Genomic DNA, 17,569 nt, shown 5'->3' with positions numbered 1-17,569 from the left:
CAAAATAAATAATTGTATATAACAATTAAAGGAAGAAACAAATGGAGGCATATGCAAAGAAAATAAGCGATGACCGAGGAAGCTGTTAAAGAAAAGCATTTATTGTCTGCCGTGTTGTTTTAGTTTTAAGCATGTGATTATTCCATTAGAGACTATCATAACACATCTGCAGAAGGTAACTGAATTGAGACAGCATACTTCCCAAATCCTGGATGATCAGCGTAAGAACAATACTTTAATACTTAAATGATGTTTAACATCTCATAAGGATTCTCTTTACTTGTTCTGAGCGCAAACCAAGCACCTCAGCTCTGGTACGCCAAGATGGTCTGAACCCCACATAATTCTTCAACAGGATCAGAACCTTCAGACCCAAGGTAGGGGCTGCTGCCATGTAAGCTACCAGAGCACATCTCCTTAGAAGCAATGTATCATCCCATTTAGGTACATAAGGCATTTACTGGACTAAAGAACTTTACAAATGTCTGCTGACAACAGTTTCCTGATACATTAAGAAGCACAATGAAGAAAAAGTCTCAAAACTTTTAGTGAAAAGCAAGCGGTTCTACCCATGACATACCTCCATTCTCACAAATGGCTAACTGGTTTTGTCTGAAACTAAAAACCAGCAAAACCTAAAACGTACAGTCTGAAACATAACCAGTGAAATTTCTGTCCAAATAGTTATTAACTTGGTAGCTACAAGGAAGTGAAAACAACGTTATAACCAAAGGACTGGTCAGCATCCTGAATCAAAGGTGCTATTGGCCCAGTTTAGAGTTGTGATCATTTAACAATAACTTCAGGTGTCAGCAGAGAGGTCACTGAAGTACAATGCAACTTCCGGGGGACTGTCTTCAAACCCACTGGCGGTCACATACAAAGAGAGCTTTTCAGGAATCACACCCCACATGTTTAGCAGGGACTTTGGCTGTATTTAGCAAAATCTGTCAAATTTTGAGAAGGCCTGGGACTAAACAGCCCTCGTACAGCTAGTCACAACTAAGGCACGCAACAACAGCTTTACCCTAGCGGTGCCAGGATTACTCCTCTTTTGCTTGAGTATCAACTTAAACCCCAGATTTTAAAAACAGTATTTGAATGCTATTTACATATTGGTATGTTGTGACTACTAATATTCCAGCAACGATGTTAGCCCAGGCACATACTGTATTAGGAGTTTTGAAGACAATCTGTGATATACTTAAGAGTGAATTTACTGTATCATTAAAAAGAAAATTATTATTGTTCTTTTGGGGAGTTCTTTTTTTTTTTTCTGTTAAATTCAAAATCTTTCTGCCAAGTTAAAAAAAGCCCTTTTATTTTAGTACGACTTGGGAAAATAGCGAGTTTTTGTATTTGGGGTTTGGTTTTTTTTTTTGAAACTGTGAAAAGTCTGAGCGTTAACTGATCTAGATTTGTCTGGGTACTCACTCTGTCGCACAGCTCTTCAAACGTGAAGTCTGCAATGGTTCCACACGCTTTATTCAGCTTCAGCTCTCTGCCTTGCACTTTTAGAATCCTTGGTCTAGTTACTATGGGAACATGAACAAAGACTCAATCTTCTCTGGATAATTACTATAAAATTCATCTCTTACAGATAGGAAATGCATAGCTTGATGAATAATAGCACATGATTCAACACATAAATTAGACAAAATGCTGATACAATGACTGCCACTTGAGTGTGGCATCAACCCATATACAGCAATGTTTTTTTTGGTTTTTTTTTTGAAACTGTGAAAAGTCTGAGCGTTAACTGATCTAGATTTGTCTGGGTACTCACTCTGTCGCACAGCTCTTCAAACGTGAAGTCTGCAATGGTTCCACACGCTTTATTCAGCTTCAGCTCTCTGCCTTGCACTTTTAGAATCCTTGGTCTAGTTACTATGGGAACATGAACAAAGACTCAATCTTCTCTGGATAATTACTATAAAATTCATCTCTTACAGATAGGAAATGCATAGCTTGATGAATAATAGCACATGATTCAACACATAAATTAGACAAAATGCTGATACAATGACTGCCACTTGAGTGTGGCATCAACCCATATACAGCAATGGAACTTATTAATTGGTCAGTGGAGATTGGGCATTGTGTTCTAAATGTATTCTCTTTCAAGAGAAATTAACTTACGTACAATCATTTTGTTTCTGAGCCAGCTCATCAAACAACTTATCCATGACAGCCTCCACATCAGCTTCACTTGTGCTACAGTGAAAAGAATAATAGAATATGAAATTAATAACACTTGAAGCCAACATCAAACAGCTGCCTGAGCCTGCTTAGCTTTTTGCCCATAAAAGAGAGAACAGGATGTTATGCTCTAAATACAAACATTAGATTTAGAATACACTTAAAAGTAGAGAATATTAACTCTCAGGTAGATGATTCTGCCTTATTTGCATACACTGAAAGACTTCTGTGTTTTGAGCTGTTTCCAGTAATGAGGCAATACAGGCAGAGCAGATCCATTAACACTATGTATACACAATGAGAAAAAAGGCTTCTGGCTCTATCTTGCATGCAAAATAAGAGCAAATAGACAAGGCAAGGCAGTCAAGCACCTAAAGAAGTGTCCCTTGAAATTTCTGAGAGGGGACTTTGTGAAATTAAATATTGGAGCAGCTTGGGGGGGGGAGCGAATCAAGTCAACTGACTGTATTGATCAAACAATTTGCAAAATTAAACGATGAGATTCAAAACACCAGCACTATCTCTGCATTAGTAATTTTATCAATTTCCCCCCCTCTGTCCCAAATACTATTTGGGAAAAGATCAACTACAGACAGTGACAATGCAAAATATCTGTGCTGGGAGCTGAAGTAAAGTTTATATTCATCTTCTGGTTGCCACAAGAATTATAAATCAGTCTGATTAGAGAATATTTTTTGTCACTGAATGGGTTAGAGGGCCAACCTTTCTGTGTTTCATTCTTTAAGAAGATAGATAATATTTCTAGCTGAGTTTGAAAGCTGAGAATAGTAAATTAATGCTATGGTAGACAATAAACTAGAACTAGGATATAGAACGCTTCATTGAAGTTCGTATGATCTCATTTGGTGTGAAAAGTCTACTTTTATAGATTGTGGATGCACTGTAGTTGCATTGCTTCACACAGTTCTAGACCTCCTCTAAATGACAAGTGATGATCAGCATGTTACACAATTACTTTCCTGTTCATTAGGCCTTAAGCACCTTAAAAACGTTAACAGCAGAACTGAAATAACCACTTTTTAGCTCAAGCTTAATGATAGCAAACCTTGTAGATACAAAGAATTTCAGAGAAAAAAACCCCACAAACTTCTGGAAGTGCCATTTCAAACACTTTAAAACACCTTTTCTGAATAGGAGACTACATAAAATTGTAACTTCAAAAAAAAAGTCTCTCTCAACATTGATATTTGTGCTGCTTTCCTCTGACAAAATGACAAACGAAAAGGAGCAGACAAAACCAGAAAAAAAGCCACAAAAGTGGGGAAAGAGCACATGTATATCTGAGAGTATGCCCATGTGTATGCATATAACTATCAAAAAGTTTGATGTAACGGCCACAAGAAGAAACAGCCCAATATGATGCCTGGGTGGATATTTGCACCTAATTGCCAAGAAAGTTTGTTTTGAAAATAGACACCTGAGACTGAGATCAAGGAAGTTGCTTTGATCAGGAATCTTGTAATTGTGCTACACTGATTGCTTTCAGATGAATATGAAACAGCTTTACGCAACCCTTAGTTGCATATTTTAAATGAAGAAAAGACTACACATATTATGAAGCATCAAGAGGATTTTTAAAAAAATGTGATGATGGTACTATAACCATTAATAGAGAAATGTAAACATGTTGGACAAGAACATTTTCTTTTGGGGGCAAGACTGCTAAATAAATTTCAAAAATCTGTGGCAAAATACTGTATAGTACCTAATTTTAGAACAAACCAAAAAAATCCACACATACTATGTTAGTTCTGCAGGGTTGAAAGCACCAATGAACAAGCTTGAATAGAAGATGGAATGAGATTCCCTCAGAAAAAGAAAGAATGATGAAATAAGTATCTTATTTCCATTGGCAGCTACAGGATTTTTTTCTTTTTTTTTTTTGCCCCACTGCTTCCTAATGATTTACACAACAAGTTCTAGGGGTAACCAACATCCTTCCAATGACAGAACATAAGACAGGCTTATCACCAATCTCTGCCATTCACTTGATCACAAGTTTTACAGCAGAACACCATGAAATACTTCGGCTGGGTACCACTCCTGGGGCTTGTTCGTATTTCTTCTCCTCTGAGAGCTGATGCCATAGGACCATGTTTAGCCTATTACCTCCTAGGAACCACATACGTGCTCTTCCTTTCTTCAGAGTATGGACAGTGAGAAAAGAATACGGTAGGTGCTCTCCACAATTATCAAACAGAAAGTCACAGAGTGCAACGGGCACAATAAGCGGAGCCGTAAGCAGGGACAGCTACGTAGACATCAGAACAAGAGCCCCGATGAGCAATTCTGAGATAACTGGCAGCTTCAAATGGTACTTCCAAGTGAACACCGCAAAACATAAAAGAAAGTGGAGCCAGACAAGAACATAGAACAAGAGTTACTTTTCTTGAGTACAGATACAGAACCTGCATTTAACCCATTTTTCATATATAAAATTCTGTCATTTCCTTCCAGAAGCAGAAAGAATTACCTGTTGTAATTCTACTAAACAGTACTCCTCCTTCCAGACAAACAACTACTATTTCTAACTTCACAAAGTGATATGGACATACTTAGTTTCAAATATCTGTCACATCGATGAAAATACTGCACCTTTCTCAATGGAAACATGATATTTAAATCAATATTGTGTGTTGGGTTGAAAGATAAAATGGTTATAAATCTCATTTTAAGTTATTGTTGTCTGCCTTGCTCAGGTTGTCATTGATTAAATAATATTATAAGAGCAAATACGAGATAGAAAAATGTCTGCAATGCAAAGGTTTCAAAGTATTTAAAAAAAAAGAGAGGATGTATCTATTACGCAGATATATGCTGTAACCATAAGCACAACTGTGAACGTATTTTTAATATATTTATTTGCAAATATAGAATAAAGTGCTAAAGAAATTTTGTCATGATAAACAGAAACAATCTGTCAAAATAGGAGGGTGTTGGGTTTTTTTAATCCACAGCACTGGAAATACCCAACGTTAAATGAATCCTTGTCATTGGATTTCTATAAATACTTAATTACTTAAATACAATAAGGATGTTCTTCTATTATAAGAGAATTGTGCAATCTCTTACAAGAGGATATTCATTACTTTCTAACCATCTGTCACTTCAGTCCTCCAAACACCACACCTCCCCAAAAAATCTAATTAGTTTTTATTCAGTCACACATTATAAATGATGCTAGTGTGGATACTGAAAGTGTAGTTTAATGAAGTTAATATCAAGGCATAATGGAAGGCGGTTTGCTGAACAAAATGCACCAGAAGGCAGAGAAAGAAAAAGTCACACTCTGCTAATTCTACTATACATTTTTAATTTCCCATTGACTAGGAAATTATTGGCTAATAAGAAGGAAAAGGAGGGCAAATACTGTATCATAGATAAACTTACAGGTAGTAGAGTTTTCCAGCAGCAGGAAGCACTCGTTTCCTGTAGTCTATTCCAGAATCAAGCTGGACTGTGCTGCAGTATTTCTACAGAGACAAAAAAAAAAAAAAAAAGCTTTCCTCAAGCCAAAGCTGTATTTATTATTGTCTGCATTAGAGAGAAGACACACTGCTGTGATAAACCATCAGCATGAATATCATCTGCAAAACTGAAATCAAGATCACAAAATTGAAGTCTCCTTTACAATTATCGAAGCAGAGAAATAAGCTGGAAATCATTCATATATTCAAAACAAAAAAGTAACCATTTTCAAAAGTCCATCAACTAGAAAATTAATATAGATTGGAAGCCAGGAAATGAAAATGAGGTTGGATATTACTCATTCTCTCTGGGTAGTGTATTTTCACATTTAAGAATATATATTTAGAAATAGAAAATTAGGAGCAATAAAAGTTTAACAGACCACAATCAAATTCTAGCAACAGACACATCTGAAACTACTTCTACTTTATAAGCTAAAAATAGTTTTTTATTTTCCTACTGCTAAGAAGATTAAAAATGTTATGAGTCAAACGACAAATATATGAACGACGCCAAGTCTTCCTGCAAAATGGACTGAAGCATAAAGGGGAATAAACAAACTTCTATATCAAAAAGATTTTGTTCCATTTTTGTAATGTCTGAATTGACTCAGGAAAGTATCTTCTTCCCCGCCCCCCTTTAAACAATCTGTAAGATTCCAAGTGTGATATAGATGTCCCTGAGAAGTCACAATAATTGCTTCTGTTAGAAAACTCAAAACCAGCTGCACTAAAAGGTGCTTTTTTGATTCAAGGCCTGAGGCTGAGAGCAAAATTCTCACTAACCTCAGTGGGAACAAGATTTTACACCCTCTGGCAAAGGGAATAGCTCTGCTTATCTGTTATTCCTACTGCCAAGATACACAACTTCCGGGTGTTATATAGCTAGAAGCAAAAGAAGCTATAAAAGAAAGGGAGGAAAAGTTTTAATATTTTAGAAAATATACCTCTATCAACAATTTAATTAAAGCAATAAAACTTTTTTTTTGTTGGTAATTCAACACTATTAAAATGATTTGGATTGCTAGAATCTGCTAAATTACTCTGCTTCTTCACTGCACTATGAACTATTAGTTTATCTTTAATACTCTCATTAAGCGTTTCATATTCTGTGTGTCAAATTCTTCAAAGCCTCCTTGAGGCCATTCAAATATCAAAATTGGAAATGTCAAATCTCATTTACAGCAACTACACTGCAGGAAAAAAACCCTTAAATTTTAGAAGAACTATCATCAGTGATTTAAGGAACAATGGCCCTTTTGAACAAACGCGTTGCATAGGACTCACAGATTACAAATATCTGCAGGAGTGGCTGTGATGACTCATTGCACTAATTTTTTGCCCTTGGCTATTACTGAAGGCTCTATACCTATTTTAAACCTCCAACTTCTCTGTAAAGACATACAGCTGAAGAAAGAAGGTGAAAAAAAATCATCCTGAAAGCACAGAATCCCAGGAAAATCCATGTATCTTTAATTCCGGTAAGTGAAAAAGCCATGCTAATCAAAACATTATCTTGGGCTAAGGCTACTGCAAACACAATAGCATTGGTGCTACAATATTATTATAATCTATTCCCTTTCTTTTCATGAAAGCTTACAAAGAAAGAGAATAACAGAGCAGAAGAAAAAAGTTCCAGAGGCATGTAATAATATGCACAAGGGAGGGAGGATGTTTAAGCTTTTCTTCAGCAACAGTCTGGCAGTCAAGGCTAGAAGGAAGATTCCTGAAATTTCACAGCAAAGCTGGTGTACTTAGCTTTTCTTTGCCAGGCACTGATGCTCAGCATCTTTCCACCTAATGTTTTATTTTTCCAAAGTAGTAGATTAGCTCAAGTATTATTTTCTTCATGTTAGTAGGGAAAAAAACCCAAACACATTACTACAGCTATGCGGACTATGAAATTATTTAGATAACTTTATTAACTTTAGATACTCGGATATTTAGTAACGCTGATTTATCATTTTGGGTTTTTTCCTGGAAACAACAGATAGGAAATTTTGCATGAATTCAGCCTCATCTCTTTGGCCTTCAAGATGGGTTTACAAACTCTACCGCTCTCTCAGGGTGTTGTGTTGCATATAGAGTGAAGAGTGAACACAGAACTACATATACTTAAGAGTGTGGCATGGTTATGGCATGGCTGAAAGAAAAAAAAGTGCACCTGAACACTGTAGCTGGTGTAAATTTATTGTGCTGATATTTACAGCGGTGCTTGTGGCTCAGCTGCTAATGACTGCTGAGTGGGGCAGACATTCTGGGCACTCAAATACAGACTGATACTGGGCCAGATTATGCAGGTCACTGCGCCTTGCTGAAATCTGTATCAGCAGTTGGTGCTACACTATTTCAGTCCACTTGCGTTCTGCTTACAAACTTATCACTCCTTAAATGCACTGACAGTCTTTTATGACTTCATGATTTAACATTACAATGAATGAATTCTGGAGGTAAGAACTGTACATGTAAATACTACCCATAGAGCTATGAAGTAGATGCATTTCTTCTGTCCTCCCTTTTGCCTTTCTTCAAAATAATTAGTATCATCACTATTCAGGAAAAATTGCTATCGTTAGTGACACTAGTTAAGAAGAGCTTGTGTGTTCAAAAGCTTATTTATGGTTTTGGGCCCTTTTTAAGCTACAAACAGTTGCCTAAATAAAAGATTATTCTTTTCCCTATAAACCTTGTCTTGTATGTCTACAACAATGTACTACTATTGATTCTAATATGATATAACATTACATAGTTTATTTAAAAGATATGTTAGATATTCTGGGCTATAGAACCCTTCAGCCAGAAAGGCAATAGCAGCATCCTGTTCAGAGATATATAAAATACAGTTATTATAGTCCCACTGATTTTTTGCTTCCTTCAGAGGCGAAAGTCAACTGAACCAAACATCAACAAAATGGAAAAAAAGAATTGGTATACAACTGTTTTCTGTAACACACGATATAAGCTTAGAAGTAGGGGCCAGTTAACGGGAAGAGAGAGATACTTAGTCCTTTGGAAAACATTTGGCATTTTACTATCCTACTCCTTGGATGTTCCTAACTAATTTCTGGTTTTGGCTTGGGGTTTTCTTTTTGGCTTAATTCTGTCCTATCTTTCAAATACAGTTCTGTCTCCTATTTTTCAAACCAGCATTCTGAGTCAAATTCTGGTTTATATTTTACTTTGAATCTCTAGCCTATTTCTCATCCATTACTGTCTCAAGAACCACTGACTTGGACCTTGAAGACAGTTTCTTCCCTTTTTTTTTTTTTGTCCTCTCCAGACTGATGCTCTGTTCAGGAAGGTACTCCAGCCATTTAGAGCCCATGTTCTAAATAAAAGCCACAAAAATTTCCTAACCCTTCTACAGGTTCATGTAAGTATCTACCACTGCTCGTCATTATTTTTACTGAGACACTTCAAAGCTCACTCATACCTACTCTGTTAGGCACTGCATAAGTATACATAAAATGGATGGCCCCTGCCATTAAAACAAAACATTATAATCTGCGTAGCAACATGCTCCCAGAAAACTTTCCTTTAAAACATGATTGCTGTTGTTAGATAATAAGCTTTGCAGGGTAGGAACAACCTTCTCCTTACATGAATTTATGACAGTAGAGTACAGATCTAGAGGTGCTACTGGAAAATAACGTAAACAAAAAAAAAAAAAAAATCAAACAGAAGTGTGAATAAAGAAACCGATTATTAAATGACAATGTGGAAGAAATTAATGCCAACAAAACAGTATACAAACTTGCACTGGTGCGGGCAACGCTATTTACACAAACTGAGCTCTACGCAGTAGAGAAGAGAAAGGGTGTGATAGCAGTACCAGTGAACTGAAGGGTGGTAATGGGAGGATTGCTTGCACCGCCAGGCAGTAACAACAGCATTTCTCCTCCAAGTTAAGAACGTACCAGCGGAGACGATTCTAAAGGGGGATTCAGCACATGGTCACCTTTACTCAAAGCCAGAGTCAGAAAGGTCACAGAGAAGCTATGCGCTGAGCAGAGATCCAAAAGTTTTTCTTTTGGGGGTTTCCTTTGTAGACAAGGGTACCCACCGCGGTTCTTTGTTTCTACACACGTAAACATTCACTTATCTGCTTCACAGGAGTGCAGAGGGCAAAATGTTCGTATTTGTAAATAATTTTTTCAAGAGAAATGCTTTAAATGTTAAAATGACAGCATATAACCAGAATGTATAATAGAAGAAAATAAAGCACACCAAAATATTGTATACGTCCAAGCTAAACACTTAAAATACTAGATTTACAAAAATGAAAACTAGATACGTGGTTGCACACTATGGAAAAACAAATACTGCTCACAACTGTAAGAATGAAATACTGAACCTCAGAAAGAGCGCATATGTGAATACCACCATGCATCTTCTCTTCCCCTCACAGGTGTCAACAACATTATACTCCTGCATTATGGAACTAGCAAATCAATACTATCATTTACAAACCCTGCAAACTCCGGGGGGGGGAGAATAAAATAAATGGTAGGCTTCTCTACATTTTACCCTTAATCTTTTTGCAGCATGGGGAAAAACCCCACTAGGATTACATACAGAAGTTCTAATTTCTCTCTCCATCTTTGGACTAACTTCTCTCTCTAACTGGACTGATTAAACCCTACAGATGTGACTGCATCCTCACACTCACTAATCACCACCACAGAATCCTAATCAACAGCCAAAGAACTAACCAGAGTGCTCAGATTGTTAATACTTAACTGTCAAAGCCACGACTGTAACTATTGGTTTCCATTTTTTAAGATGGAGATTTAAACCTTCAAATTTCATTTACTTGGGCTTAACTTCTACTTTTCTTTTGAAATAAATACCTAAAATTGAAGCTACAGTTAGTCTAGTCTGTTCTTGTGGAAACATCTACAGTTTCCAACAGATTTTCTATTCTATTGAGATATTTCAAGTCTGACTTACCCTATTCAATTCAAATGCATAAAATTAATTAGTCATATAATTTATTTTGAAGTCATTTATGTATTTATATATAGAAAGAACAAATACAATTACAGAATTGAAAATGCAATTAGTAAGTTAAAAATACAGCATGATCATGCACTCATTTCCACTGAAGTGGCAGAAAAACTTTTTATTCCAGAAGGAAAAAAGACAAAGCCTCAAGGCTCAACTAAAGACAGAACACCTAAACCAACAATCTTCAGATAGAATAGATACAATTAGACTTTCAGTATACCTACTGTGGAAAGTTATTAAAAATAGACTAATATAAATACATTTTTCTTCCTGTAAGCACCTCCAATATTCCTTTGTTGCTGCAATCAAGAATGGTAGATATTAAAATGTTTAACTGCTCAAGAAATTAAAGTACATGACATGATAGATCGGTAAGTAGAGGAACAAAGGTTTCAGAAAATTTCAAAAAGGCACTCAAAGTTAACTGGATAACCTGCAAGTTCTCAAGACATGTGTTTCCCAGGTGTCACAAAAAACCCTGAAATACTAAGGTGGCCTTGTGGTTCAGTGTACTAAATACAATGTGTCCCTGGGAGCTCAAATATTGTGATCAGCTCATGACCCTTGATAATGCAGGTGAGTAGATATCTCTTAACCTTATTGAAGGCCACCGTAAGTCAAACCAATTGTCATTCTCTGCTCTGAATTTTAATGGCATTAAAAAAAAAAGAACCAGCATACAAAATCATACAAATCATCCTGTTGGCCCACAGGATCAGACAAACCCTATCTGAAAACCTCCAGAGAGGTTTAGTGTAGGGGGTCAGAGATGTGAGAGTGCTTTACCTTGGGATGATTATTACCTTAATTCCCACACTTGCTGAGCTTCCTCAGCCTTTCACACTCTGGTCAAACCAGACACCTGCAAACACAGCGGTAGCACTGCATCTGCAGTATCAAATACACTTTCCATATGAGCAAAGAAGAGTACAGTCATGCATGCAAAGCTGCACAATTAATACTCTTGGCCTCTGGTGTAGTTCTTAGCAAGCACATTAGAACACCTATTAATAACCAAGCCATACCTACCTGAGAAGTGCAACTTCTAACCGCTCTTTCTGAGCAAAAGGTATCATCATTTCCATGTAGGTATCATCTTCCCTTTTCAAATGCATCCTCAGCATCTAACTCTTTGTATTAGCTTATATTAAAAAAAACAAACTACCAAACCAAAACAAACACTAAAAAACACCCCACACCTGTCCTGCTGATTTGGTCTCCATTAACAATACACAGGATCACTAATATTCCCTCCCTCCAGCAAATCAGAAAATAATGAGATTGTTCATTGGCAATAATTCTTCTCATACATTTACATCCAGCCTAAGAGAGAAAAATTCTCTCGCATCACACAACATGTAGACACGTGATGAGAACCCTCAGCCAGCAACAGAGGAAGAGTTCCTCGGGTAAACAGAGCTCACTAGACTTAACCATTTTCATTGTTCATTATTTGACTCCATGTAGCGTTAGATTATCAACTAGAATATTATTTCTTCTTTCTTAAAATTCTTTCTTAAGTGATTTCAAGAAAAGGTTTCTTCATCCAAAGGATACCATTACAATTGGCATTTTCCCAAATGATTCATAACTGTGGTAGAACAACAACCCTCTCAAGCAAAAATGCAGTGTGTCATGAAAAAATTATTTCTGACCTACAAAGCATACCCACAGGTTTTAACTTTGGCGTACTCTCAAAGTCATCAGCAAGTGACAATCACCAGCACGTTTCAAAATGTGAAACTGGTCCAACTGGGACTCACGAGCTGGGCAGGTCTGTCCACAGCCTGCTGAGGGAAGCATACAAAGTTAAGGGGAGTGTTTCTTCTCTGGTGCACCTCTAAAAGGAGTCACGAGCAAGCATGGTACAGGTGCAGGACCTTCAAAGGGCTGCTCCTTTTATCCATGCTTAAAACTGGGGGGGGGAAGAAGGAGGGGAGGGGGAAGAGGGAGAGAGAATCAGGTTTGTAACATTCCTAACTTTCTGCTACACCAATCCATGGGAACAAGATGTACTCAGGGGGAGGGTGAAGGAGAAAGGGAATCATCAGGTATTTGGTGATGGATAAAAACTTGGTCCAAGCGTTGCTGGGTGTGCATACAGTTTTTGTCTCCCTGTTCAGATGTTGTTGAAACAGTAGACTTTAAAGAAAATGTCAATGAATCGTCACAAGCACTATACATGACCTCTGGGGTAATTAGCAATCATTCAAAAGCAACAAGACTAAAATGTTCTATTCTTTATTACTGTCAGCTCTTGTCTTGATCAGCATTTTAATAAAGATGGTTCATTGCTAAGACAGTTTCATGAATCAGTCATAATTACATTCTGACACGCAGTGAATAGTAAAGCAAAACTAAATATCACTTCATCAACCTTTCTAACCTTTATGCAAGTATTAACTGTAAATAATTTTTACACACTCTTACAACAGAAAATCTGCATATTTCTTAGCTTTGTACATACTCTACCCTAACTGAATTTCCTGTGACCTATACCTGAAAAAAACCCTTACAATCAGGCATAATTACTTAGTCTTGCATGATACTCAGGTGTTGCCTTTCACAGATCAAATCAACTTCAAGTACAAAAGGCTATTTGTTCTACAAAATAGTGCAATGCTTTAAGGGGTTAACTAATTTTTTTACAGTCTTTCCGCCCCCATATTCTTCATTACCTGCAATAATGAAATATGGGAAATTGCTACAATAGCCTTAAACACTTCATGCTTGTTCCAATTTTAAACACTGTAACAAAAACAACAACAACAACAAAAAAAATCAAACCCAAACAAATTCTGAGGAAAACTTTCAAAATGTCATCCAAGTATACTGTACAATATCAGTGAAACTAATCATGCCTAGGCTAATTTTGGATGACAAATGTTGTATTTGTGATTTATTTTTAAATGGACCTAGAGCACAAAGATCTGGGAAGTTAAATACTGCCACATATAATTTTTTTTAATTAATCTGTTTCTTACACTTGTGACAAGAACATTTAAACTTTAAACTGAAGAGTTTAGCAGAGATAAATTTAGAAGTAAAATTAGTTCAATGGAAGTTGCACAAGTTTACATCACAGCCTTCAAAACTTTAACAACTAAGAAACTCCACTATTCTTGCTACCACAAGGAACATACGATCTATTTTACAACTTTTCAATAACTTATTTTAATGTCTAGCTACAAATCAGCTACCCCCTAAGAAGAGGAAAAATAGACAATTAACTTGTAAAATAATGGTGCATGAATAAAGACAGAGACTCTTAAAATGTACTGTTCTGTGAATAGTATTTCAGATATTCAGACAAAAGTGAAAGAATTCAGGAGGTACAGATGTGGCTGGGGGGGGGGGGGGGGAGGGGAGCCGCCTGTATTAGCCTCTCCTTTTTCCAGTTAGGGAGCAGAAGAATGGCAGAGTAAACTTCCACGCAATAAGAATTACACTGAACAGCTCTCCCCATTTCACATCACTTCGGAAAAAAAACTTCCTTGCAGAATAAGTATAAATAAAATAAAAAAAAAAAAAACCCAAACACCGCTGTATAACATTCAGTTTTGCTAAAGAACCAATAATGACTGTAACTTTCAATCTCCTAATAAACAAGCTGTGGTGTTCTGTGAAAAACAAATGCCACGAGTTCACTCCAAATTTATAACATGATGTTTCGTAAACTAAGGGTCAAATTCACCCCTAATACATGTACTTCACTGGAATTATAGCCTGCATGAAGTTATTTGTCTAGATTTCTTTTTTGCTGTTGTTTTTCTTTTTAACATTTGATTTGTATTTCTTTTCCCAGTATTAGCCTTTGCTCCTGCCAGAACTGTTGGCAGGCCGGGGGGAAAAAAAAAAAAAAAAGTAGTATTGATTTACGAAACTGGATTTCCCAGAATAAAAAAAAAATGCGATTAAGATCTAAACAAAGGCTAAAGATGGCTTACGCTTAGCTCTGATGAGGTCCACTACCTCATTACCAACAACTGAAAACTTCTGATGCATTTTGTTTCAAGGGAATCCAAAAGTCCTTGCTGTAAAGCAGGCTGGGGGGTGCGGGGTCCATTCACTCTTTCTGTACCACAACCATTATGTAAGAAGTATAAAACACTGCCTTTATGCTGCCAAACCACAATGACTCTTCTTACATCAAAGCGTTTTCACCACTAGGGTTTTTTTTTTCTCTGAAATTTATTCAAGCCAAGGGCAGGGAGACAACAATTCATACACGCTAATTACACCTAATTATCTATTCCTTTTTTTTTTTTTCTCTTTCCACCAGCTTCGGCCAGTGCTATTTGCTATCTGGGTTTCTCACAACCTCCCCTTGCCCTGTCCATCCAACTCAACAGTAAAGTCTTTGAAGAAAACAGTTGTGGCTTCTTAGAATGTTAACAATGTAAGGTTCAACTCAAATTAAATTATTCTATTATTAGTTTTGACACATTTATGTGTTAAATATGAAGGCCTCTTGGTTAATTTGGCAAATTCCTCACATCTCTTCATGGCTAGAATTGCTGGTAACACCCTCTCTTGTAGGAGCTTCTCCTCATGCTTTCTTTTCATGATCTAAATGAAATGTTTATTGGATTAAAGTTCTTCTCTGCAGACCTCCACGGTGGCCTGTGACAAAGAGCTTAAAAGCTTTATTAATTGGCTCGGGCTTTTTGGGGGGAGGCAGGACCTCATTTCACATTACATCACAAGCAAATAAAACTGCCACGTGTAATTAGACTAATTTACCCTGATACAGCAGGAATCAACTATTCCATATCTATGATATGCTTTGATTTACTCATTTTAACCAAGGAGTAAAGAAACCAAGCAAGAACTCGGGAAATCCTAACAATTAAAGGAAGTGAGAAGGCAGGGAGCCCCACCCTGAGCTACAGTAGCAACTATTTTATCCTTAGATAAAGTTTTAATCTGCATCTAAATAAACTGTCTAGGAGCAAGCACGTGTGTGTAAGACAGACGTAGAAGGTAAACAAACTGAACAGCTTAGTATCTAGAGAACACACTAAAGCAATAGGTACATTATAAAAATATTGTAACAGTTAAGTGCTCTGAACTACAGAATTCAAATAATCCTTGTGTTTAACACACACAGGCTTAGAAGGCTGAATGCAGAAAGGGCTGGTAACTTCTAATCTGACACCTTGCTTTCTACAGACAACATTTTGTTAGTTGACAGTCTTACAAATTTGTCAAACTAAAATTACCCAGAAATTATACTCATGTTCAGCACAAAAATACTTGCAATCATGCTATATTTTCTATTTTTAATTTTTTCTATGTTTAATTAGGTACACTTCACAAAAGATGAGTACTTCTATTACTTGCAGAGAGAGAGAACAAGAACAAATGCTCCTTCTACTTAGGAGTTTGCTTGGTTACATACTAAGAAGGGAAACAAAAGGCCCAACATCTTCAGTAATGAAAAAGTCAATTGATAGGCGAAGCCATCACAATATCAAAGGCCTAATCCCTGCAATTCTGACTCAGGTGACAGTTCACAGGGGTCAGAGTGGCTGACACTGACCTCAAAAGCAGGTTTTAACTATTCAACGTACTGAAAGCTGCTGGGCTATCACACCATTAGACTGGAACAAACTGACAAATCAATTTCATCAAGGAGATGCCTTTTTTTGGTGGAGGGGGGGAAGAGGCAGATCCATCAATCAACAAATCCCTGCATTTCTCACACAGGTGGGTGGACAAAAGCTGAGTGCACCGCCAAAGACATTTTATATCTACCAAATGCCTTTGTACAAAACTAACTCCCACAATTTCCTTAGGGACAGCTCTAAATGTTTTAAACAAGTATTTTTCTCATATTCAAACCAAGTTATTGAAAAGTAAAAATACTTTTAAATTCCTCCATTTCTTGCTTTGAAAGAAAGGGTATATTTTAATTAAAACCAACCAGAGTAGGCAACAATGTCAATAAATAATCATTAACCAATGTGGAGAGACTGTGAACAATACAGCATATAAAAATACATTGCTTTCTGTTTGAGAGGCGTGTACAATGCTTACTGTTAAGAGTCATTTTAACCCAATAGTTTTAAAATAAATAATTATTTGGTCCCTAATAGCAGAAGAAAAAAAAAGTTCACTATAAGAAGCTTACAGTAATTTCATGTCCTACTGACAACAGGTTTCTGGTTGATTCTCTCTCTTTAGTTAAAGCAAAACGCAGGTAGCCAAAGCCAAACATTTTATTTTAAAACTGTACCTTTTAAAGGTATATTCAGGCTATGAAAGGCCCTAAAACCTCCTGACCTTCAGTTAGAATTTAGCGCAGTGCAGGTCTACCGCATGAAGAAAACGTGACAAATTGCAGAAGTTACATATTTTGTATTTTGACTTGGCTTGACTTTTTAAAACTTCACGCTACAGTTCCAGGAAACCTTTAGACACTCAAGAACTGCTCATTTAAGTTATAGACTTTACACAACAAACTATTTGAGGAGCTTTCCTTCCTGTTTGTCTGCAGAATTAAGCATTGTACTAGTCACTGAATTAGAATTAGGATTCCAGAACAGTTAAGGGTCGATGTAAATGTCTTCATTAAATGCCTGCAGAAATTAAAGTGTTGCTAAAATTACTGCCAAACCAGTAAAATAAAGCATGCGTTCTCTTTTTTTTTTTTTTTTTTTTTAGAGCCTCACTTCAGATCTTACATCAAGTTGTTAAAGACACATAGCTTTATTTGTAAGCTTTATTTGTAAACCACTTTCAAAATGGTTATAAAAATGTTTATATTTCTTAGTGGTTTAGATGAAAAATTTTTGGAGTATTTCTGCTCTAAGCATTTGAACAAAGTAACTGTGAGCAATGAAAGTTCTTCTTTTCAAGAACTGCCTTTGTTA

General features: G+C 36.5%; 1 protein-coding gene across 1 annotated transcript in view; it reads right to left on the bottom strand.

Annotated features, from left to right (window-relative positions):
• LACE1 (lactation elevated 1) overlaps positions 1-17,569 on the bottom strand; it is a 70,406-nt gene that overhangs the window by 19,651 nt on the left and 33,186 nt on the right. The window contains exons 8-10 of the mRNA XM_019472024.1: positions 5,611-5,693; positions 2,144-2,214; positions 1,787-1,887 (exon numbers count right to left, since the gene is read on the bottom strand). Of these exons, the coding sequence (XP_019327569.1) occupies positions 1,787-1,887; positions 2,144-2,214; positions 5,611-5,693 (255 nt within the window). The remainder of the gene's footprint in view (positions 1-1,786; positions 1,888-2,143; positions 2,215-5,610; positions 5,694-17,569) is intronic.

This window comes from Aptenodytes forsteri, unplaced genomic scaffold (genome assembly GCF_000699145.1).
Source record: "Aptenodytes forsteri isolate BGI_AS27 unplaced genomic scaffold, ASM69914v1 Scaffold339, whole genome shotgun sequence".
Lineage (NCBI taxonomy): Eukaryota > Metazoa > Chordata > Aves > Sphenisciformes > Spheniscidae > Aptenodytes > Aptenodytes forsteri.
This window is presented reverse-complemented; position numbering and strand designations above follow the sequence as displayed.